The 26,530-nt window shown below is 35.8% G+C and overlaps 1 protein-coding gene across 1 annotated transcript; it reads right to left on the minus strand.

The window, feature by feature from the left end:
- Positions 1–878: 878 nt before the first annotated feature.
- zgc:91890 (solute carrier family 52, riboflavin transporter, member 3-B) lies at positions 879–9,409 on the minus strand. The gene is made up of 4 exons (XM_056476134.1): positions 9,123–9,409; positions 4,747–5,825; positions 1,534–1,657; positions 879–1,425 (listed from the first exon to the last, which is right to left on the minus strand). The coding sequence occupies exons 1-4, from the start codon at positions 9,264–9,266 to the stop codon at positions 1,216–1,218; spliced, it is 1,557 nt and encodes a 518-aa protein (XP_056332109.1). The 5' UTR covers positions 9,267–9,409; the 3' UTR covers positions 879–1,215.
- Between the last annotated feature and the right edge of the window lie 17,121 nt (positions 9,410–26,530).

The raw sequence follows: 26,530 nt of genomic DNA on the forward strand, positions 1-26,530 counted from the left end.
TTCCATCTTCCAACCTGCCTGGTTTAAGCTGGACATCATCTGGTTTTGGCTGGGCTCTGTAAAGCCAGGTTGGTTGACCAGCTAACCAGCTTAGGCTGGTTTAAGCTATTTTTTTTTTCAGTAGGGTATTAGGCATAGCATTGTTTAGTTAGTTCGATTTTACAACTAGTTTTAATTTGGGTAAATTTCTTTTTATATTTGCGTATTTGTACATTCACCTTCTTAATATCATTTCAGAACAGTATTCTTTGCAAATTCTAAATAGTGAAATCATATTAGCAGCCAATCAAAGTGCAGCATTGTTCACAGTCATTTATATTTTGCTAATGTTGTTTTGAAGTCAAATATGCGATTTTAGATCGATTCAAAGTAGCGTGGTAAACAATGTAGGGACCATGTCACAAGTTATGTTTTAATTCATCTGTATTAGCCTCTTTAAATTCTGCTTTACCATATTATTTAATGTCAAAGTCTGAATGTGCGAATATAAAACCAACTTTACCTCATTCTGGTTTTACAGTAGGCTAATTAGATTATATAAATAGACTGTAACCTATAATTATGATGACATTGTGGGGGTGGATCTTTTTTAGCCAGTTGATTGTGCTTATGTGACTGTCTAAATGCCCTCCCATTTGAGACTTTTATTGTGTCTGCTTTGGGAGAAGGTGCAGTCTATTATAAAAATGCTAAATAATGTGCCTGATGATTCCTCTCACATTTGCTGATATGCTGTAAGTATTTGGAGCAGGTTATGTAGTTTTTTTTTTTTTTTTTAGCCAAGTACGACAACAGAACATACTTTATACTTGGACAACAATATTTATTATTTCCTACATTCAAAAAGTATTATAAAAAAGAAAGTAAGAACAAAAATAGAATTGTCAAGGCTTAAGTGCATTTGTCTTCAAATCTTAAAATATTCTTTGTTTTTTTTAAAACACAATATAAAAAAAAACTACGCATCAAGTATAAAATCAAAAACAACAAAATGTCATAATTTATAAGTTACACTGTAACTGTAAGCTGGCAAATATTACAGCAGAGTAAGCTTATTTTATCAAGAAGTAACAGTACTATGAACTATATGACAACCAAAAGGAGACATGTTTGGAACGAAACAGTAGTTGTAATTAGGACAAAAATAAAAAAAGTATAATGGAAATACAGTGAGTTCACCATACTCTGAATCAATCAGAATAATACGTGCTTTAATTAAGGGCACTTGGTATTACAGGGATCTCTTGATTGAAAGAGTCTATAAACGCTAACCAAAGGGAACATCGACAGGGCACCTAACATAGAGCCCAGCTGCACCACAGCTCCACACCATACGAGGGCGCTGTGGCCTTCATCTCGCAGGATCACACCAATAATCACCTTCACATAGGACAGAGAGAGGACAAATATGACCCAGGTTATGACCTAAAGACGAAGGGAGAAAAAGAACAGAGATAATTTGGAATTAAGTACGCAAAAGTAAGGTAAATACCAGTGCCTGTCTATTTACATGTCTAACTTCTAGAGTCTTACAATGAGTGCTGCTCCGAGGTCATCATTGATAAGCAAAGGACAAGGACTTAGTGCTGCCATGGCCATTATATACGCTCCAAACCCTGTTCCTGTTACTGTCAGAACACCCATCAGCATCAGAGACCTTAGATGTATTTAGAGAAAGCATGTCAGCCAGTCAAACGTTTCTTGAAAAAGCAATAGTTGCATAAAATTTTACTTAAGCAAGGTGTCTCCAACATGATAGACAGAGCTAACATTTTAGCTCCACCCTAATCAAAGACAACTAAACAAGCTAATCAAGGGCTGTTTCTCGATATGCGTTCTTCAGCGGTCTTGCGTCTTCGTGTTCTCGTGTAACGTCATCATCAGCTGCCAAAGTTCAGTTCCAATACTCAAGGCCGCAAGAACGGAGGATGCGTGAAACTTCCCGGATGTGTTCTTGATATTGAGGATGCACCGATGCACACTTGAGCACCGAACTCGCTCTAGAAGTCCCAGAAGTCATTGCGACTGGAGGTAGGAAGCGCAGCATTTTATATAGATTTAATATTAAAGTTCAGCGATACAATTTATTTATCTCAGGAGTTTCCCTAAATGAAACAGTGAATATAAACATTACCATGAAAATCTTAATAAAGGCATAAACACATTAAGGGTTCGTATTAAAATATGTAATATTTATATTGTGCAACGTATATTTATAATGTTTTTATGCATAGTATATATTTTGAAAAAGTGAAAACATTAAATTGTTGTATGAATGCTGTAATGTTTAAATAATTTTGCATTAAATGTGTGAAGGTCATGTGACCATCAGGAAGAATGCAGCATCTCATTTCTCAGAGGACGCGTTCTCTGTTCTTGCGCTCTCCCGAGTTCATTCTTCCGAGGACACCTGGCAAGACCGGTCTCCACAAGAGCGGAAGTCCGTTCTCTGTGTTATTGGAATTGAGAAACAGCCAAGGTGTTCAGGGTTAATTGACCCTTTTCACATTTCCGGGTTTCTCAACAGCAGAAGTCGTCATAGTTGGTAAGCTTAGAGTGCAGTGAATGGGAGAGTACAATAAATATATTGTTTACAATTCTAGTTACATGATGGGGTTATCAAGACTTTCATAAAACATAATTAGAAGCACCTAGCATAAGTGGAAATAATTTTTTTCGGAATTTGATGCAAAGATGATATAATACCAAAGCTATCTTACGCCAATACGTAACCTTTTGATTTAGTGGCTAATTTGTATGAATTGTACAATCTCATTCATACAATTTAATATTATTTGCTAATCCCCAATCACAGTTGGGATTAGGGGTGGGGTTGGGTGCCACATCTCCTTTTTAAAATCGTACATTTTCGTATGACTGAGCTGAACGAATTCGTACAAATTAGCCACTAAACCGACCAAACATAAAATAGTTACGTTTCCTTGTGAGATCAGGCTGTATAATACATACAACATACATATAAATGTACATACATACGTTGTTGTTTTTTTTAAATCAAAATATTAAAAACTTATATCTATAGGTCTATAGGCTGTTTTCACAACACATCATCAGTCGTCCATATTGGAGTCACTGAATGTAAACAATTCCACTGAACCAAATGAAATTAGCATATTTTGCTGATTTTTGTTGCTGAAAATGATCAGTTACTAGCACGAAGATTAATATTATTACACTGGAAACAGAAAGCCGCTCCTACATATACACATCTAATGAGGGATGTTATGAAACATATGGAACTAGAGAAAATCAGATTCTCCCTAAAATAGAAAGAAGACAAATTCTATAAAATCTGGCAACCTTTCATGGCTTACTTTAAAGACATAAACTCGACAGGAAATAGTGAAATTGAAGAGGATTGGACCAATTTAGTTTAAAAACAGAAGAGTATTATTATTTTATTTAAAATTTTCTTTACTCTTAATTATTATTTAATGTTGTATTTATTATTTGTTTTCTTTTTGTAATTTTAATTTCAATTCAAATTCTTTTTTTTTTTTTTCTTTTTTTTATTATTATTATTACTATTTTTTGTATTAATCTATTATCACCATATTTTTATACAGATTGTTTGTATATTACACGCTTTATTGTCAATTGTGGTGTGAATGTTTGTGTTTGTTAGTCCAAAGATGTAAGATGTTGTGTTATAAAATCAAAAAACAATAAAGAAAGTTATAAAAAAAAAAAAAGAAAATGATCAGTTACTGTCTTGTTTTAGGCTGTACTAATCTGTCAGACTGAAAAAAACAAACATTTAGAGCACTATAGACTGCCAAAAGTTATAACAAATTAGGCAGACATGAGAAAAAAATTTGTGTGAGTAACAAAATGTGTTTGAAGCCACCTGAAGTAGGATTTCAATAACAAGACAACATTCATGTTTGGTCTTATTTCGTTAATTAGGTGAAATATTTGGCGATTTTCTTAATTAACGTATACAGTTCCCCCAAAATTGAGAATTTACAAACCATTTATTCACCCCCATGTGGTTTCAAACCTTTCTGAGTTTCTTTACTCTGTAGAACAAATAAAACAAGACATTTTAAAGAAACCTAAAAATATATAATCATTGACTTCCTTAGCAGAAAAAAATTAAATACTATGGAAATCAATGGTTACAAGTTTACAGCTTTATTTAAAATCTCTTTTTTGTGTGTTTAAGAAAGAAGAAAGAAACTCATAAAGTAAGGAGCAAATAAATGCTGACAGAATTAAAGTTTTGTTTGGTAAACAGTCCATTTAAAGAGTTTCATTGGCTAGTTCAGGTGTGTATAAAAAGAGTTAGAGATAAGCTCTGCCAGAAAAGGTTTGACTAACATTGGTCTAATCAAATGCTGCATCCGAAATCACATACTTCCATACTATATAGTACGCTAGTACTATATAGTATAGTAAAAACAGTATGTGAGCTGAGTAGTATGTATGTATGAATTTTTAAAAGGTCAAAAAACAGTATGCGTGAAGTTTCCGGATGACCTAATACTTTTGGCGAGTGCGCATCCGATGATCTTAACGATATCCCATGATGCAACGCAAGAGAATTCATGAATTGGAGTTAAACGCACACAACTGACAAAATCATGTAATAATGATAAATGGCGGATGTAGTACGTTTGAGTTTCATTCATACTTCTAACTGTCGTGTAGTAAATTAAAATTCAAATATAGTACCTACTGAGTAGTAGGTGATTTCAGACATAGCCAAGGTGTCATTATTCTCACCTGATTGGTACAAACATGGCAATGAAGCAAGCCACTGGATTGGCAACTGAGGACAAGGTGGCTGCAAGATGATAGGCCTGATTTCCATATGGCAAGCAGGAGTAAGATTGGACGGAAGGCAGAACTGCATTGGTCAACGCATTTACCCAGGCTAGAACTACAAAAATAAAGACCAGCTCTGTTCTGCTGTAGGTTCCTTTCCCAAATGAGCTACGCTGTTTTATCACCGACCCCTCTGGGAAATCTAGCATGGGCCTCTGTTCTGGAGTTTCATTGTTTGTTGATTGACTTAAATCAATCTTCTCCACCCGCCGGGAATTGTCAATATAACCTTTCGTGCTCTTGTGTTCCCGCGCCACAGCTGGATGCAGGTTGAGTAACAAAAAAGCCCCCAGACACACCGTCATCATCGCACTGAGGAATAAGAAGAAACCTTGAGTTGAAAAGTTGGCTGGCTGATAGTGTGTCTCTAGTAAGCTCTGGGATATGTTCCCTGAGCTAAAGTTTGCATTCGCACTTGCATTTTTACAGTGCACCACTCCAACACCTTGGACGAGAGCCACCAATGCTGGAACCAAACCGCTGAGACCTTCTCCGATGAAATAAGTGGTGAGATACTGAGGCTGCAGACGCATCATAAAGGGCAGGAAGGTGACGGACGATGTGCAGTCCACCACAGACAGCAGAAAACTGAGTGACAGTAACGCAGCGCTGTGTTCTCCATCTCCAAAAGTAAGTGTGTGCTTCCAGAGGAAGGCCAGGAGGAAGGTGGCCACCACGCCGACCACCACTATGGTGTAGATAACAGGCCGCTCGTCCAGCATGCCCGGTCTGAAGCGGTGCATGAGCGTGATGAACAGAGGCCCGATGTTGGCCATCTGGATGATGATGGTGAGGTAGGAGGGCAGAAACCAGCCCTCTGGGATGTCAGGGACGATCAGAGGAAGCTCCACCCACATCCCGTTGATGGCCACCCATGAGCCAATGCCAAAGAGGCAGGCCAACACGTGCGTGAACAGCGACATGATGAAGGCACTGATGTTCACACCTCCGAAAGACAACTGATTTTTAAAGTTTATCTGAAAGATGGAAGCACAGGTAAAATGGTTATTTTAATATCAGCTCCTTTTTCAATTGGTCTTCATACACCTTTTGTTTGTTTATATTTATGCATGTGTACTCTTACATAAATTACATTCACTTGCTTAAATTACACCTATGATGCAAAATCAGCGTTTGAAGATGTTTGGACAAAAATCTGTTAAAGTATAGTGTGTACTCAGTCAAATTGGGGTGATACAAGTGTTTCTTTTTTTTTAGATATCTGATAGTTAAACAAATAACCAAAACCCAGTGATTTTGAGCATAACCGCACCTTAACCGCAGCAGTGCGGTTTTCCCCACCCACCGATACTGATTGACAGGTGAGTATTATCATGTCCACAAGACAGGATTTGCAAAGAAACTGGGATTAAAAGATCTGTTCCAACTATCTGTGATCAGCTGCACCTCATGGAATTTTACAACTTTAAAACCTCCTCATCTCCTGTTTTATTGGTCTTTAAGCACTGTCTGTTTATTTTATTACATCTCATTCCCTTACCTGTATGTCATTCTCTTTCTTATTTATGTATGTGTACTCTTCATAAATTGTGCTGACATGCTTAAACAGTGATTCCTAAACACTATCCTGGACTTCTCACAGCACATTTTGTATTTCTTCCATGCCTGACACACCCATTTCCACCAATGAGCTGAATATATCTATATAAGATAGTAAAGTATAAATATAATAGTAATAATAGTATACAAATTTAAGAGTAAATTAAATGTACTGCATGACAGCATATTGCAAGCATTCCAAGTTCCAAGTTTGCTGTTTGCAAATGTTGAAACTGTGGTCTTAGGAATTGTTGAACTATGTTGTTAATGATGGAATCCACATAGTTAAAAACCACAGTGGACTAACAGTTCTCTTGGGAAATGCATCATGTTCTAGAACAGGGGTGTTCAGTTTACCCCAGAGGGCCAAATTCATGTAGAGTTCGGCTCCAAAACACTTGGCTAGAAGTTTCCATCAATCCAGAAATCGTCTGTCATATGTCAGAAATCATCTATAATATATTCTGTACATTCATATTCTTTATAATTTATATATATATATATATATATATATATATATATATATATATATATATATATATATATATATATATATATATATATTTATTTATTTATTTATTTATTAAAAAATATTATTGTCCTAAGGGTCAAAATAATATAAATAATACACCTCTATAACAAAGCAGCTGAATTTAAATTCAGTCATATTTTGCATGAAAAACCAACTTCATCTTCACCACGAACTGTGAATATCTATGTTTTAACTGATCAGTATGCAATATTTCAGTAAATCAGTGGGTATCAATTGTTTTTGACTAAAGTATAGATTTATGTTTTCTAATGCTAAAGGTACCTGTATTCGTGCGTGCGTGTGTGCGTGTAGTGTGGTAGTGTGAGCCTGTAGATTTTCTGGTGTATTAAAGGTACCATTTAATGAATATCTGGACGTAGCTAGGCATAGCTGAATAATAAGAGTTCAGTTCATGGAAATGGTCACACCATGAGCCTCAAACACCAATATTTCCTCATTCTCCTGTAAATCCTGTGAGTTTAAAATCAATATGAAAAACAGGCCAATCGCAACAAAACTCCGCCCCTGATGATCCACACGGGATCATTAATATGCACACAACCCAGACTGCATTTGAGCCTCAAACACCAATATTTCCTCATTCTCCTGTAAATCCTGTGAGTGTAAAATCAATATGAAAAACAGGCCAATCGCAACAAAACTCCGCCCCTGATGATCCACACGAGATTATTAATATGCACACCCCAGACTGCATTTGAATGGCCAGTGTTTCCTAGCAAGGTTACAACAAATTTTCCCCTTTTTAAAAAAAAAGTGTATGTTAAACTTTCTATACATGTGGGACTTATTTTGAAAATGGTGATAAATTATACCTGTCAACCCTCCTAATTTTCCTTAGATTCTCTCATATTTTACAACTCTATCCCACTATCAACCTCGTAAAGGTATTTTCCCGTATTTCTTCCATATTTAAAAAATTTATATGAAGGGTGGCAATAAACATCAACGAGCCGATCCTCCCTATACACAACCCATACCGCTGAACCACCAGGAAACGCTAATGGGATCAAGGGTCACTAAACGCTGCTGCACCACACAATGTCTTTACATTTTTTATTTACATTTAACAATGTTAAAATATGCTGAATAGTAGTGTCAGTGTACATAAACAAAAAAAAACTATGTTTAGAATTCAACAAGTTCAAAAGCTGTTAAAATTACTGTAAAACAGGCTGTTTAATTACAGCTAAGCTCTAATAAAAAGCAACCCTGTGGAAGCATATTAAGACATCTCTATTGACTGGGTGATGTTTACATTAGCATGCACCATTAATTACATAGAAAATACCTTTTAATAATATATTTTTAAAATATACAGTTGAAGTTAGAAGTATTATCCCTCCTGAATTATTAGCCCCCTGCATATTTTCCCCCCAATTTCTGTTCAGCGTAAAGATTTTTCTTAACACATTTCTAAGCTAATAGTTTTAATAACTCATTTCTAATAACTGATTTTTTTATCTTTGCCATGATGATAATACATACTATTTGACTAGATATTTTTCAAGATGCTAGCATTCAGCTTAAAGTGACATTTAAAGACTTAATTAGGGTAATTAGGCAAGTCATTGTATAATGATGGTTCTGTAGACAATCAAAAAAAATATTGCTTAAGGGGGCTAATAATATTGACATTAAATGGTTAAAAAATTAAAACTGCATTTATTCTAGCTGAAATTTAACCATTAAGACTTCCTTGCTCTTTTAAACATCCTTTGGGAAATCCTTAATAAAAAAAAAGATTAATAAAATTCACTGGAGGGCTTTAACTGTATATGTTTATGTTCCCATAGCAGTTCCTTTTTAAATACAAGTTCCCTATGACATTTCTTTTTGTGTATATTATCTGAAATCCTGCATTGCATCAGAGATGTCACATGTCCTGTCCCATTCAAACTTACTACTAAATCCAAACAGCAGCAAAGGTTACTCATAAACTCACAATACTACACTAAGAGTTCCTGCAATCACTTTCCCATTCAGCACAAACTCCTTCCTTGTGACATAACCATTTCCTTATGCCTGATTATATGATCATTTAACCTGTTTGTGTTCATACCAGCAGCTACAGACTATTCCCTGCCCTTGAATCTCCTTTTGCCTTATTGGTTTACAAAACACCACTCAGACACACACACATATACACATACATACATCTCACCTGATTCTCCTGTTTTAGTACATTCTGACAAGTTTCTTCAGCCTTCAGTGTGTGAGTTTGAGATCTGTTTGTCTCGCTCTTTAAATACCAGCTCCTCAGTTCACTCTCTGTCTCTCTCTCTCCCTGTCTCTCTCTCTTTTTCATGAAATTAATTCACCTGATGGTAATAAAAGCAGGCAGGCGCAAGCTGTGTGAAGTAGGGGTCCTTTATCCCAGTGGGCGAACATTCAAAAGCATGTGCTCAGAGAGACTTAACAGGGAAAGCATGACTCCTCCTACTTCTCTCTCTCTCTTTCTCTCCTAACAACCTTGACACTGCACAAAACAGGAAGTGGTGTTTATTACATGACACAGTCTGAAGCAGCACCACCTCCTGACATTCAAATGATCCTTTAAAGGGACAGTTCACCAAAAAAATGAAATTTCCTCAATCACAATCAAGTGGCTCTAAACTTTTATGACTTTCTTCTTTGGTTAAACACAAATCAACACATTCTGAAGTCAGACACCCTTTATGATTAAAAAATGATAGTATTGAATGCACATTTGACATGTATTTGTGTACTTAAAGGTGCTGTGTGTATCTTTTTGACTCTTCTAAATCCAAAAAATACCATAATATGTTTGCAGATGCCAGATATTTAAGAAACATGCTAAGTAAACATACGTGTTTATCAGAAAAACAATGCTAAAGTTAGGTAATCTCTTTTAAATTGGTGCATTCTATTTCCGATTGTCTGGCTTCATCTGAAATCCCATACTTCCATACAATTTAGTTTGTGAAAAACAGTATGCGATCTGAGTAGTATGTCCGCATTCATAGCATTCAAAAAACAATAGGAGAGAAGTATCGTGATGACCTACTAATTCTAATCCAATGGACACTGTTAGACATTTTATTGTATTTTTGCGGTAACTTACTGGTAGCATTGCCTCTTTAAAGTAACTTACCTGTAAATGTGTTTTACAGTAGCAGGGGCTTAGCGCAATTTAATTTTACAGTAAAATAGACAACTTTAAATGCACTTCAGCACTTTTTCATTTAACAGTATGACACTTTTACAGTACTTTACTGTAATTTATTTTTTCATTTTACAGTATGACACTTTTACAGTATTTTTACTGTAATTTCTTCTTTCATTTTAAACAGGCAGTACAAAACCTTTATTTTTAGTTTGTACTATTGAATTTAATAAAATCCAAACAAATGACGAGATCATGCGCAACAGTATTATTTTTTATTCATTGTTATTATATCCATTTTAAATGATTTACGAAAGTAATTTTCATTTATCAATCTGTTCTAAATACATTTTGTGACACAAGATGTTAATTAATCATTTTTTTCATTAACTGTCTCATTTTTGTCTTCAACTACAGTAGCAGTAATTAGTTACTTTGATTACAGTAGAATACCGCAAAATCCTAAAATGCAGTAAGTTACTGTCAAAGTTTTTAAGTGAAGTTTATTTAGAAACTAATTTCGAGAGGATCACATGCTTATGATTGCTTGCAGCTGGCCCCATATTATTAAATTTATGATTCACCAATTAGACGATTCCTAAGCCACTATAAATACCCTAAGTTCCATATGACAGCCATCTTCTTTTTAAAGAATCCCCCCTTCCACCCCTACTCCTCCTCCTTTCCAAGATGGGTGGCACAGTGTCCCAGTGGTTAGCACTGTTGCCTCACAGCAAGAATGTCATTGGTTCTAGTCCTTTCCAAGCCAGCCAACTATTCTGTATGGAGTTGACATGTTCTCCCTGCGCTCACGTGAGTTTCCCACGGGTTCTCTGGTTTCCTCCCACCGTCCAGTTCAAAAACATGCAACTTAAGTTAATTGATTAATCCAAATTGGGAACCTAGACACGCTCCTAGTAAGTAGTTATCTCTTAAGAGCAATCACTATCTGTTCATTAGCTGCTACAGCAGGGGAGTTCTCGAGATCTACCTGAGCTCAAACTCCCCTCTCGCCTTGAAAATGGGAGGAAGCCCCGGGCTCGAGGATCTTATGAGCTCAGGGCTCTCTCCCGGGACAGCATGCCAAACAAGCTTTATAATGTATCATCAGCTCAGTGTGAATTGACCCACAATCAGGAGCGTAGCAATCGGGGGGGACGGGGGGGATCCGTCCCCCTCACTTTTAAAGACAGACCATTTAGAAACAGGTGATTAATAATTGTATGAATGTATGATCTCATATAGCCGTCCCCCCACTTCTAAAATGTCTGCTACGCCCCTGCCCACAATGCAGTAAATATTACAGTAGTGAACTGTAAAAAATGTATGTGGTATTTGACTGGGCATTTTTGCAGTAAATAACTGTAAAATTGGGGGAAAGTCTAATGGTGCGTTTACACCAGATGCGGGAATGACGTTGTCTGTTGAAGGAGCAGTATCAACAGCTATTAAGCAGACAGTCTACTAATACTCAAATGGACCATCAAAATAAAGTGTTACCGTAAATTCAAATGTACCTGTACTAGTAGTAGGTGATTTCAGATGCACCCTCTGTTTTTGTTTTGATCTGTGACTCCACCCACCGCCAGTTTACTCAATTATATTTAAAAAATGCAGCCTCTGAAATGAGAAGCAGATGCAGAGGTGGTTTTTAATTAGCAAATAGTACAAAATATACAAATACGAGCATAAGCTGATCAGCTGTTAGACACCAACAGGCACGCTCGCTCCTGTTGGTGTCGTCAATCTGGCAACCTGCGTGTGCTTATGGAAAAAATCCAATATTCTGAATTTGGACTGCAAGAGCTAGTTCAACCACTCCTCAATCATACATTGTACATACTGCACCTTTGAATTTGAGCAGTCACAAATTTTGGAGGGACTGCTCAATACAACATCAGCCTGTTTTTCGATTCGTTATATAAAATTTAGCTTTTTGTCTGTGAAAGTCAGTGATTTTGATGCTTGGCTTCAAGTAGGAACCCTGTGATTGAATTAAAAGCAGTGAACGCCTCTGTCTTCATCCACCTGCTTCCCAAGAAATACTTTCATACAGTACAGTAGTTATATAAAGCTGCCGCTGAAGTATGTCAAAGGTCATACATCGCTGAATTACTGCTCAGTGAGATCCTGAAAGCTTTTATTGTCACCTACACTCATGGGAAACACAATTACACATTATTTACACACTCTGAGAAACAACTGGCATTTGAGAAAGAAAAGGGTGAAAGAAGTAACTGTTTGTGTGTTCTGACATCAGCAGAGCTGCTCTGATCACTAACGGTGCTCTTAATCTGGAATTATGCTGTTGATAACTAATTAGGGCTGCACAATTCTGGCTGAAGTGAGAATCACAATTATTTTTTTTGCTTAAAATCAAGATCACGAATTTCTCATGATTCTATAGATGTGAAATAAAGGTTAATATGAGTAGGCTATTATTATTGTTATTTCTCAAACTTATTGTAAAAGAACAATAATAATATTAAGCCTATGTGTAGGTCTACTTTTGGTTAAAATGCTAATTGCTAATGCTAATTTGTATAGACTTTGATTGGTGGACTTGAACAGACTTTAAATATGTCCTGGTCATAGGTGGAGGGTGAGCAAACTCCAGGGTAAGGCTAATATATGCACTGCCCTTTAATGCATTTAAAAAGTTTTGCGACCGACCAATAAGAGGTTTTAACAAAAGCACCGCCTATCAACAAACATCTATTATATTCAACACACACATTAAATTATTTTATTAAACTCACCCACTGATCTACATAACCGGTCAAATGTTTGGGGTCAGTTTATTTATTTTTTATTAAAATTACTTTTATTTAAAAATCTAATTAAGGCGGCATTTATTAAATATAAAAAATTTGTTAAATACTTATTTATTAAATATTTATTTATTACTTACTGTATGCAGTTTCGAATGAAATTATTACTACTTGTTGCTTTTATTACTATTACCAGTAATAACTTTATTACTCTTAATAAGAGCGATTTCTGAAGGATCGTGTGACTCTGGAGACAGAAGTTATAAAGCTGAAAATGCATCATCGCGGACGCAGCCCTCACTATTCTGCCACCCTAGACGGCCGCCTAGGTTGCCTCTGGACGCGCCGGCCCCAAGAATATGAAATCATTCTCTTTTTCACGAGGCCAATCGAAAACCGAACTTGTAATTCAGCAATAAATATTAGACCTTTAAAATATAAAACTCCAAACGATTGCCTAAACAAGATTACTACACTTAGGTTAGACTGTTACAATCAAACTACTTATTTAATGCTGAAAACAAATTAAACCAGAATAATGTATTACCAGAAATGGTTGTGATTGGCCGAGAAGGTCATCCGTTCACCCTCTGCTGTTTACCAAGCACAAACACAGGCGAGCCGAGCGATCTGCTTGATGACTCGACTGATCTTCATGGCTGCTTCACGCTCCAGTCTCCTTGTATCTGTGTTTGCACTGGGTGAAGAGCGGTAAACTGAGTGCAAACACAGATACACGGAGACTGGAGCGCGAAGCAGCCGTGAAGATCAGTCGAGTCATTATTATACCTCTCTCGTAATACTCATTTGTCGTTTTATTACTTATGTCCTTGACCAGCAAAACAAAATAGTCCGCTGGCCAGCAGTTTTGGTTTGGTTTTCAGCGCAGCTGCGAACTCCAGTAATAAACAGCGCTCATCAGGCCAACGTGGGGGGTTGGACAGTTCCATTTTTGTGCAGAGGGGGACTTTAAATTTGATTGACAAACTTACAATGGCTAAAGTGTTGTGTTAATCATTAACATTAAATTACATTCATATTACGCCTTACTTATGCTAAGCCTTCCCCAGCCTTACACACAATATGGTCCATACACCTATGGTCCTGGTCGTTAATGCCAATAAAGTGATCAGAAAACAACTATTCATAATTCTAAAGTTGAATTATTCTGTTTGAGACATATGCTTGCCATTTGTTTAATTTGCCATTATAATGTTTTCACTGGTAAAACGAGACCGTGTCATTATCAGTGTCATTATCAGATTCCCTCTTGCATTATATTCAACAATATATACAGTAGGCTAGAGTAGTTATACTGACCCAGTAAACATTTATTTTCATCCATTTTGTGTTCGCTATGAAAGAAAAAACATTAAATGCTTGTCGTAATCAGTCTTAAATGCGATTTGATAGTTTAAATGATATGCGAGGTTTTGGTTTCACTTTCACTGCCGAGTGCACTCTTGTCATGGCTGCAGTCACTTTGAGAAAAAAAACCCATTAAAATCATACTTCCCGCGCGGCTCCCAAACGATCACTCTTGCAACAAACTGAATGTTATTTACAACTTTATACCTGTTATTCAAAGCCTTTGTAAGTTCTGTTCAATATATCATTTGTGGGCACCCATGCGTCCTCTTAGTAGTAAACAAACAGTGCGTCAGATCACGTGTCATTTCATGGCCGCGAATACATCTTAACATTAAGATGAAAATGGCATGTTTGGTTGAATTATACCTTATGAATACAGTATGTGACACTTTCAACACCATTTGGAGGTGTCCACGTTGGGGACCAACGTATATAAAACAACATAAAGACTTGTGCGTCTGCCTTTATGCTTCTCTTGAACTTGAAAATATAATTGGCTGGATCGTAGGGATGCTGGATTAAGATCGTGAGAGGGGTCGAATCGAGATTGCAATCTTTTTTCGATTAATTGTGCAGCCCTATAACTAATAACCAATATTGTTTATTTAGAGGACAGCTTGTAACTGAGATAACATTTAATTCATGCACTGAATCCATAAACTGATTTCACACGGCCACCATTTTTAAAATGAAATCGAGGCTGCGGTGGGAAGTAACACCGAAGTATCGTTGGGAGTTACATAGGAACGTTGTGGAGTTGGCTGTATATCTTGCCAGCGAAGATAAAGTGACACAAATTTATAATTTCACGGCCTTCCGAGTGACCCGAAGGTCCGTTCTCAATGAATGGTGAAAATAAAAAGGCATATCAGAGCTCATTTTCAGCTAAGTTAAGGGAAATGTCACTAGTTAGCTAACGTTTTCTTTCCCAAACACACGATTTAGATGCCTTTTATCAAACTTGAGTTAATATACTGATTCTTTCACTATATTAGACTCGTCATGATACTGAATTAAAAGAAAAACCATCAAATTCCCGCTAACATTTAAGGCACTGTTGATGGCTTTCTTAAAACAGCGCTGATTTGCCATTGTGTTCACATGCTCAACAGAAATGGTTGTGATTGGCCGAGAAGGTCATCCGTTCACCCTCTGCTGTTTACCAAGCACAAACACAGACGAGTCGAGCGATCTGCTTGATGACTCGATTGATCTTTCTGGCTGCTTCACGCTCGAGTCTCTGTGTATCTGTGTTTGCACTGGGTGAAGAGCGGTAAACTGAGTGTAAACACAGATACACGGAGACTGGAGCGCGAAGCAGCCGTGAAGATCAGTCGAGTCATCCGCGCTCAGCGGCGCTTTAATGTTAGCAGGAAATAGACGGTTTTAAAACTTAAGTAATGTGACAACACTAATACAGGCAACACCAGGGTGTGCTACAGAGGAGTGCAGTGTTTTATCAGTTACCGGGTTACATAGGCTGAAACTTGGAAGCGTCCCCACGTTGTTCAACTAGTGCCATGAACTGAAGCCTAGGAGGACACTTGAGCATATTACTCTTAAAGTGATGTTGTTTGATGCTAAATTGCTTTTAATTGTTTAAATTAAACGTACTGAATAATATTAAAGTGATGTTTACACCATTTCTGCATTTTGAAATCACAGCAACAGCTGGAGGTGTGTATTCCACAGCGTGTCACTGCAATGTTTACAGTGCTGGTCCTATACTTCCGGGTTTCTTCCCACCGCAGCCTCGCTTTGGTTCTTTAAAATGGAGGCCGCATGAAATAAGCGTATTGCAATCCATTGTTGGGTCAAATATGGACAAAGTAATCTGTTGGGTTAAAAAGTGTACTTTAAGTTTATCAAAAAAATTAACTCAATGATTGGATTTGTTCATATTTGGACAACATATACGAAGAGATGATGCCACCCATCAAGAACAATACATACACTTAATACACAAATAAACTTAATTACTCAATGTACTGTACATATAGACATCACCTATATGCTATAAAACTGCAGGTTAACTGTTCATATATAATAACTTATTTGATTGTAACTTATTACTTCATTTGATTGTAATGCAACAATGTGCGCCTTTTGTAAAGCTGCTTTGAAACAATAATTATAGTAAAAAGCACTCAACAATTAAACCTGAATTGAATAATTGACCCAACATTGGGTTATGACAACTTAATAAAAGTAAAATTATTTTTTAATTGATTATTTTCACTCAGCTTAACTGCCTCTTTAGATATGTTTATATTTTTTCCATTTTATGGAACAATTTAATGACAATGTTGAGTCAAAAAATATAAGTTTTCTTTTTTTCTGTGATTTTATTATTTTTTTGATAGACTTTTTCACATAAGTACATCTGACTAGTAAAAATTAGTACAATAAATCTGAATAGAAAAGTAAACAGAGGTTATTGTGACTTTTTTCCCTCAGAATTATGAGATGTAAAATGGAAATTGCATTATATAAAGATATAAAGTTTTATTTAAAAAAAATAGTATATTTATAAAATAGTGTGTATATATATATATATATATATATATATATATATATATATATATATATATATATATATATATATATATATATATATATATATATATATATATATATACTACTGGTCAAAAGTTTGAAGTCTTTGGAGTTTTTTTTTTTCATGTTTTTTATGCAACTTTTTAAAATTGTTCTTAAACTGCTTTTTTAGTGTATTTAGTTTCAAATGAAATTATAACTCCAATCATTACTGATTTTATTATTATTACCATTATTAATAATAAGAAGAATAAGAATTAATATTAGAGTGATATCTGAAGGATCATATAGCTCTGAAGACTGGAGTAATGAAGCTGAAAATTCATCTTTAAAGCCACTGGAATAAATTATTAAATTAAATTATAATCTACTTTTGAACAGTTGTTTTATAGTGCAATAACATTTCACAATTTTACCATTTGTTCTGTATTTTTAATTAAATAAATGCAGCCTTGGTGGACAGGAGAAGCTTATTTTAAAACATTTTAAAAACGTTGTGACCCCAAACTTTTGACCGGTAGTGTGTGTGTGTGTATATATATATATATATATATATATATATATATATATATATATATATATATATATATATATATATATATATATTTTTTTTTTTAATTAATTTATTAATTTTATTTATTTTTTCAATCATTTTATTTTCGGCTAAGTCACAGCAGAATGAACTGCCAACTTATCCAGCATATGTTTCACACAGCGAATGCCCTATATTTTATTCAAGCCAAACTAAAAGAAATAGGAATTTCTCCAATAGAACATTATAAGGAAAATACTATGAAAATTCCTTTGGGAAATATTTGAATATTTGAAAATTAATTAAAATTTAACAGGAGATCTAATAATATTTTCTTGTATCGTAGATGAAGAGGATGAAACTGACCTGGTGTGTGAAGTCTCTGTTCTTCAGCATAGAACCGAAGAGCTGAAATGCTGCGGGTCTCAGTGTTTTGACTGATTTCAGGAGGCACTGACGACTGAGCGATTTCTCTTCAGCACAGAATAGACAATAACAAATGATTGCTTGACTCAAGTTTCAGCCTCAATTACTTTAAGTCCATATCCTGTCAACTCTTCATGCAGAATGTTTTAATACAACACAGCATCCAACATATTGATACGGAATATTAAATAGTGGTCGGCGCTTTCTTTTTTGCATACCTAACATAGCTAAATAACTTAATAAGAGGGGCATGGTTACGAACATTGTGACAGAAGCGTTAAACTGATGTCAACAGAGAAGGTAAGACTTTGTTTGAAGATGACCAAAACAAACAGGTTTGTTTTCAGAGGGTTAACACGAATTAATTATTTGCATAAAAAATAACAATGTTTAAAAGCAAAACATTATACATTTGATTTTATTACACTCAAATGATTTTATTTATTCATTAATGTTTTTTTTCGGCATAGTCCCTTCATTAATTTGGGGTCGCCACAGCGGAATGAACTGCAAACTTATCCAGCATATGTTTTACACAGTGATGCCAGCTGCAACCCATCACTTGGAAACACCCATGCACTCTCATATACACACATTCACTACGGACAATTTAGCAAACAGTTTAGTGTAGAACATGCTAACTCCACACAGAAATGCCAACTGACCCAGCCATGGCTTGAACCAGCAGTGTTCTTGCCTTAGAGGCGACAGCTCTACCCACTGCACCACCGTGCCACCCTCAAATGATTTTTGTTTTAGTAATATTATATTATTCGCAACTAAAAATATAGGCTACATAAACATGAATTTATTCACAGAATACGAGTTTATACTGCATGATATAATAAGCCATCTCCGAACTTGATCACAGATGAGATCTGAGAAGGTTTTTAATTAACAAAATGACTTTTTTTCTGCATACAAAGCTCTCATATGACAGAGGAAGACATCTGATATTTTAATGGTGCTTTCAAAGCCTGTTAGAGCTACTCTTTCTGCTGTTACTGTATAGAAAGGCCGCTTTAAGACTCTTTGTTGGATCAAATTTCCGTCTAAAGTATCTGTCACGTAACTTCGCGCCAAACCATTTTTACACAAATACGCGTGTTATCTTTCTCTCTCAGACCGCGAAAATTTTGGCGGAAATGTGATCCCATAATTCTTGAAAAACAAAGCGATTTCAAGGTATTTCACTCCTCAAGGTGCTCTGTGTCGTCAAGTATATTCTCTTTATCGTGTATTTGATAATCTTCTTTCCTCAGCGAGGCTCTCTTTGTTTTCTCCAAGGCCTCACAGCGAGAGTTGTCAGCATTTTTAATATCCTTGAATGAAGTCAGTAGTGTGTAAAAACTCAAAGAATGTTGAGGCTAAAAGAGATAAATCCAGCAGAAACATACCCTAAAACGGACTGCTTGAAGACTTAAATTATATACATATTAGAAAGCTATTGAATGCATTCTGATGTATGTATGTAGCTTGATGGACTCACTGAAAAAAATTAGGAATAAGTTACAACACTCTGATAAATGTGCTTATATCTAGTCTACTAACAAATAATGCTATATAACAAATGAAATATGCTCCTCTTTCTGCTAACTATTACTCAGTGACACTCGATGTGAAAAGACCAACTAGAATTACAGTTCATTAATTTTCATTATGTTTATCCATATCCAATATGTTTACTGATAATTTATTTAACCCTATAGAACAAAATGCAATACAATATAAAGTAAAAAATGGGATGTAGGCCTACCATCTGTGGCCTAAAATCAGTGTAGAAAATACCTTCATATTAGCATAGTATACAGACTTTCTGCAACATTTTGTAATAAGGTTCCATTCATTAACATGAACAGTGAAAATATCTTCTTAAGCATTTTCTTCTGATTATTAAAAGCTTTAGCAGTATTTTTATTGTTAGTTGATTGTCAACAATAATTTTAACATATATTAGTGTATTATTAAAATCGGCAAAAGTTAAATTTGTTGGCATAATTTAATAGAGCTGAATAAAACTACTTTAGGTTTATACAGTAACTTAAAAATTGAAATGCTTTATATTTATATACACTACCTGAAAAAAAGTCGTCTTCAATCCCAGTTGTAAGAGCAACAAATAAAACTTGACTTCTAGATCATTTGGAAAACTGGCAGAAGGTTGATTTTTCTGATGAATCATCTGTTGAACTGCATCCCGATCATCATAAATACTGCAGAAGGCCTATTGGAACCTGCATAGAGCCAAGATTCTCAGAGAAATTAGTCAAGTTTGGTGAAGGAAAAATCATGGTTTGGAGTTACATTCAGTATGGGGGCATGCGAGAGATCTGCAGAGTGGACGGCAACATCAACATCCTGAGGTATCAAGACATTTGGGCTGCGCATTATGTTACAAACCACAGGAGAGGGCAAATTCTTTAGCAGGATAGCGCTCCTCAAACTTTAGCCTCCACATCAAAGTTCCTAAAAGCAAAGAAAGTCAATGTGCTCCAGGATTGGCCTGCCCAGTCACCAGACATGAACATTATTGAGCATGTCAATAATGTATCTGCTGTTACTGTATAGAAAGACCGCATTAAGACTCTTTATTGGATAAAATTTCCATCAAAAGTATCTGTCACGAATACGCTTGTTATCTTTCTCAGCCCGCAAAAATTTTGGCGGAAATGTAATCCCATAATTCTTGAAAAACAAAACGATTTCAAGGTATTTCACTCCTCAAGGTGCTCTGTGTCGTCAAGTAGATTCTCTTTATCGTGTATTTGATAATCTTCAAAGAAAGTCAATGTGCTCCAGGATTGGCCTGCCCAGTCACCAGACATGAACATTATTGAGCATGTCTGGGGTAAGATGGAGGAGGCATTGAAGATCAATCCAAAGAACCTTAATGAACTCTGGGAGTCCTGCAAGAACGCTTTCTTTGTTATTCCAGATGACTTTATTAATAAGTTATTTGAGTCATTGCAGAGATGTATCTCCAAGCTCATGGGAGTCATACACAATATTCATTATTTTTCCACTACACCTTGACTTAATATTCTATACTGGACATTATTTCTGTTAAGTGACAAGACTTTTATCTAAGCAAAGTCAGACCTTACTGTCCTAATGAAATAATTAAAAGTCAGGGCACGGTCATGTTTTATTTTGGTAAAATAAGCGTATTGCCTTTCAAATAAGCCACTTCTGATACCAAATGATCAACTAGAAGTCAAGTTATTTGTTTTTCCTAAAACTTGGATAGGCGACAAGACTTTTGTGAGGTAGCATATTTTTAATTTTAGTTTTAGTTCTAATTAAAACCCTGTAATTAATAGCGAACAGTACATTTATTCAAGTTTTAACAGATTAATTAAACCACTAAAAATCATTGTGAAGTGTTAACCTTTTTTTTAGACTAGGCTATACCGCATTTAGCAGAAATCAGTTTACAAGCCATTTTATACACAAAATTCTATAAAACGTTTTATTTGAACACAATTATAATTGCAAATAGTTACAGTAAGTGTCATTCCACAACTGGGCTCTAAACTAATGCAGCGCTGAACACAAACCCTAATTGACCTTATTTTACAAGTTCAGAAATGCACAGTAAATAAGCAGTAATGCTACCAACCATATCATTATTTACAGTACAATAAGAGCAGGTGCATAGCAGAAGAGGATCTCTTTACAGAAACACATTATAGAAACCAGCAGTTATAAAGTCGACAGGAACGATCACAGAAGTGAAATGGATGTTGAGTGCCAAATGGATTTTGCATAGATAATCAATCACTTAATAAGTTGACATACAGTCCTTTTTGCAGTATTACTTAATGCCTAATAAAAACTGATCATCTCGGGATGCAAGTCCAAGACAAAATTATTAGTGAAATTCAATAATTTTTTAATTTTCTTAACAGAGCAAGACATTTTTTTTTACAGTATTTCCTATTATATATATATATATATATATATATATATATATATATATATATATATATATATATATATATATATATATATATATATATATATAGTTTTTTTTCTTCTGGAGAAAGTCATATTTTTTTATTTGGCTGGAATGAAAGCAGTTAAATTAATTTTAGGTTAATGTTATTTGCCCTTTTAAGTCATTACATTATTCTTTTTTGATTGGCTACACACAGCAAATTCATCAGTGTTAAATTCTCTGTGTTAAAGCATTTCAGAGTAAAGTGTTGAAATTACAGTTAGATTTTGACAAAGTAACACAATCAGAGTTTGAAACTGATTTGATCAGTGTAAAATCTGGGAGTTACAGGTAACCAACACTTGATGGTGTTATTTTCAACATTCACCTGACCAAAAATCCTAATGGAAGATAAAAGTCTTTATCCTTTAAAGCAGGGGTAGGGAACCTATGGCTCTGGAGCCACATGTGACACTTTGACCAAAAATATGTGGCTCTCCAGCTGTCTCCCTTCAATTAAAAATTAAAACTGTTACTAAAAATCAGTTTCCTATTGAAAATACAATAAAATTACCTTTTTAATATATTTTTTTACAGCAAAATGGATAAGAATAAAAGGACATTTCAACCAATGAGCATGTACAGCGCTGTGGATTAACTTGAATCGGACACCAATAAAAGGTATGCAACTTACATTTCCATAGTAGTAGTTACATTTCATGTGTTGATAGCGAAAAGAATTTTTTTTTATAAATTATCCTTTCTTAATACATGGATTTGCTTGTCATGTGATGCTTATATATTCCCAATGGCTCTTTAAAAAATGCATTTGCCAAAATTTTTTTAAAAATGGTTCTTTGCTGAAAAAAGGTTCCAGACCCCTGCTTTAAAGTCTTAATTTGTAAAAAGTGTCAATTTGTAGTGCTGGCTCCCAAGCGTTGACATGTTTTGTTAATAGAAATTAATATAATTGTGATTTGTTTTTCCTGTCATTCTTGGAGAATTGCCCTATGTAAGTTAGTTGAACTATCACTCGGGAGTATTGTAATGTTTACTAGCTAGACTAGTGTTAAATTGTCACTCTTTACACTAGAGTGAGGGAACAATCAACTCCCAATAGTGTAGACCAGAGTTATATTTTTAAATGTAAATATACACTCCTGGCCACTTTATTAGGTACACCTTACTAATACCGGGTTGGACCCCCTTTTGCCTTCAAAACTGCCTTAATCCTTCCTGGCATAGATTCAACAAGATACTGGAAATATTCCTCAGAGATTTTGCTCCATATTGACATGATAGCATCACGTAGTTGCTGCAGATTTGTCAGCTGCACATCCATTATGCGAATTTCCTGTTCGACCACATCCCAAAGGTGTAAAATCCGGGAGTTACAGGTAACCAACACTTGATGGTGTTATTTTCAACATTCACTTGACCAAAAATCCTAATGGAAGATAAAAGTCATGCCGTTTTTAAAATCCTTTAAAGCAGGGGTAGGGAACCTATGGCTCTGGAGCCACATGTGACACTTTGACCAAAAATATGAGGCTCTCCAACTGTCTCCCTTCAATTAAAAATTAAAACTGTTACTAAAAATCAGTTTCCTATTGAAAATACAATTGAAATGACCTTTTTAATATATTTTTACAGCAAATTGGATAAGAAAAAAAGGACATTTCAACCAATGCGCATGTGCAGCGCTGTGGATTAACTTGAATTGGACACCAATAAAGGGTATGCAACTTACATTTCCATAGTAGTAGTTACATTTCATGAGTGTTGATAGCGAAAAAAAAAAAAAAATTCTATAAATTATCCTTTCTTAATACATGGATTTGCTTGTCATGTGATGCTTATATATTCCCAATGGCTCTTTAAAAAAATGCATTTGCCAAATTTTTTAAAAAATGGTTCTTTGCTGAAAAAAGGTTCCAGACCCCCTGCTTTAAAGTCTTAATTTGTAAAAAGTGTCACTTTGTAGTGCTGGCTTGTGTTGACATGTTTTGTTAATAGAAATTAATAACATAATTGTGATTTGTTTTTCCTGTCATTCTTGGAGAATTGTCCTATGTAAGTTAGTTGAACTATCAATCGGGAGTATTGTAATGTTTACTAGCTAGACTAATGTTAAATTGTCACTCTTTACACTAGAGTGAGGGAACAATCAACTCCCAATAGTGTAGACCAGAGTTATATTTTTAAATGTAAATATACACTCCTGGCCACTTTATTAGGTACACCTTACTAGTACCGGGTTGGACCCCCTTTTGCCTTCAGAACTGCCTTAATCCTTCGTGGCATAGATTCAACAAGATACTGGAAATATTCCTCAGAGAATTTGCTTCATATCGACATGATAGCATCATACAGTTGCTGCAGATTTGTCAGCTACACAGCCATTATGCGAATCTCTGTTCCACCACATCCTAAAGGTGCTCTATTGGATTGAGATCTGTTAACTGTGGAGGCCATTTGAGTACAGTGAACTCATTGTAATGTTCAAGAAACCAGTCTGAGATGATTCGCACTTAAAGACATGGCGCATTAACCTGCTGGAAGTAGCCATCAAAAGATGGGTGCACTGTGGTCATAAAGGGATGGACATGGTCAGCAACAATACTCAGGTAGGCTGTGGTGTTGACACAATTCTCAATTAGTACTAATTGGTACAAAGAGTGCCAAAAATATCCCTCACACCATTACACCACCAACACCACTAGCCTGCCACCCCCTCCAGCAGGATGGATCCATGCTTTCATGTTGTTGATGCCAAATTCTGACCCTACCAGCTGAATGTCGCAGCAGAAAGCAAGACTCATCAGACCAGGCAACATTTTACCAATCTTCTATTGTCCAATTTTGGTGAGCCTGTGTGAACTGTAGACTCAGTTTCCTGTTCTTAGCTGACAGGAGTGGCACCCGGTGTGGTCTTCTGCTGCTGTAGCTCATCTGCCTCAAGGTTGAATGTGTTGTGCGTTCAGAGATGCTCTTCTGCAGACCTCGGTTGTAGCGAGTGGTTATTTGAATTTCTGTTGCCTTTCTATCAGCTATAACCAGTCTGGCCATTCTCCTTTGACCTCTGGCATCAACAAGGCATTTGCGCCCACAGAACGGCCGCTCACTGGATATTTTCTCTTTTTCTGACCATTCTCTGTAAACCCTAGAGATGGTTGTCCGTGAAAATTCCAGTAGATCAGCAGTTTCTCAAATACTCAGACCAGCCAGTCTGGCACCAATAACTATGCCACGTTCAAAGTCACTTAAATCACCTTTCTTCCCTATTCTGGTCCTCAGTTTGAACTGCAGCAGATCATCTTGACCATGTCTACATGCCTAAATGCATTGCGAGTTGCTGCCATGTGATTGGCCAATTAGAAATTTGTGTTAACGAGCAGTTGGACAGGTGTACCTAATAAAGTGGCCGGTTAGTGTAACTCATTTATGTTGTACAAGTAACTCTTAAAAACAGTGTCATCTTAACTCTGAAAATATTGGGACAAAATGTCGCCTCATTTTCAATTCTGATAAGAGTTGAAATAACACTGCTATTTTTGCAGTGCAAAACAAACCACTCTTATCCAATGACTTACCTAATTAAGACTTAAAATAGCATGTTAGGCTGAATATTAGCAACTTACAAAAATAATTAGTAAAATGCACTGTCAATATGACAAAATAAATGAGTTATTAGAAATTAGTTATTAAAACTTATGTTTAAAAAGGCAGCACGGTGGCGCAGTGGGTAGTGCTCTCGCCTCACAGCAAGAAGGTTGCTCGTTTGAGCCTCAGCTGGGTCAGTTGGCATTTCTGTGTGGAGTCTGCATGTTCTCCCCGTGTTTGCATGGGTTTCCTCCGGTTGCTCCGGTTTCCCCCACAAGTCCAAAGACATGTGGCATATGTGAATTGGGTATGCTTAATTGTCCGTAGTGAATGGAAGTGTATGTGTGTTTCCCAGTAATGGGTTGCAGCTGGAAGGACATCCGCTGCGTAAAACATATGCTGTATAAGTTGGCAGTTCATTCCACTGTGGCGACCCCAGATTAATAAAGGGACTAAGCCGAAAAGAAAATGAATGTTTAAAAATGCGTTTATAAATAGCTTCTCTCCATAAAACAGCACTAGGGAAAATAATTTAGTCTCAAACTGTGCATCTTTTCAGCCATATTACTGTTATTTTATCACGTTTTCTTCATTTGATGACTCTCAGATAAACACAAATGCTGTAATCCTCAACCCTCAAAACCCATTTCAGCTCACAGAAAATAAGAGAACCGAACTGCATACGCACAAAATTAAAACACACACACATATCTGATATGTAATTTGAATCAAATGCTACATCCATAACACTTGGTACAGTGATATAATAAGAAAAATCACCCAACAACGACATTTGCAGAGAGCTTTAAGGCAAACGATGAAAACAGCAGATTTGCCCTGAGCGGCACACACTGTAAAAAAAAGCAGATCACATCAACGCGCTTCGGATTTTGGCTCAAACAAAAGTGATAAAAAGAGTTGTGTGATGTCAGCTAATCTCATTGAGACCTACACTTTCATATCCTCAAAGGAAGTCATTACAACCGGCGGATTTTTGATGATTGTTCAAAAATCAAGAGAATAAAAAATGAAAGAAATATTTTATATGTGACTCTACACTGGACTTTACACTATATTGTGTATTTTACACACAGTAGGATGTAAATACAGTAAACATGAACACTAAAGAACATTCTAAACCAGGGGTGTCCAAACTCGGTCCTGGAGGGCCGGTGTCCTGCTGAGTTTATTTCCAACTTGCTTCAACACACCTGCCAGGAAGTTTCTAGTACAGGGGTGGGCAAACTCG

Source organism: Danio aesculapii, chromosome 16 (assembly GCF_903798145.1).
Source record: "Danio aesculapii chromosome 16, fDanAes4.1, whole genome shotgun sequence".
NCBI classification, from domain to species: domain Eukaryota; kingdom Metazoa; phylum Chordata; class Actinopteri; order Cypriniformes; family Danionidae; genus Danio; species Danio aesculapii.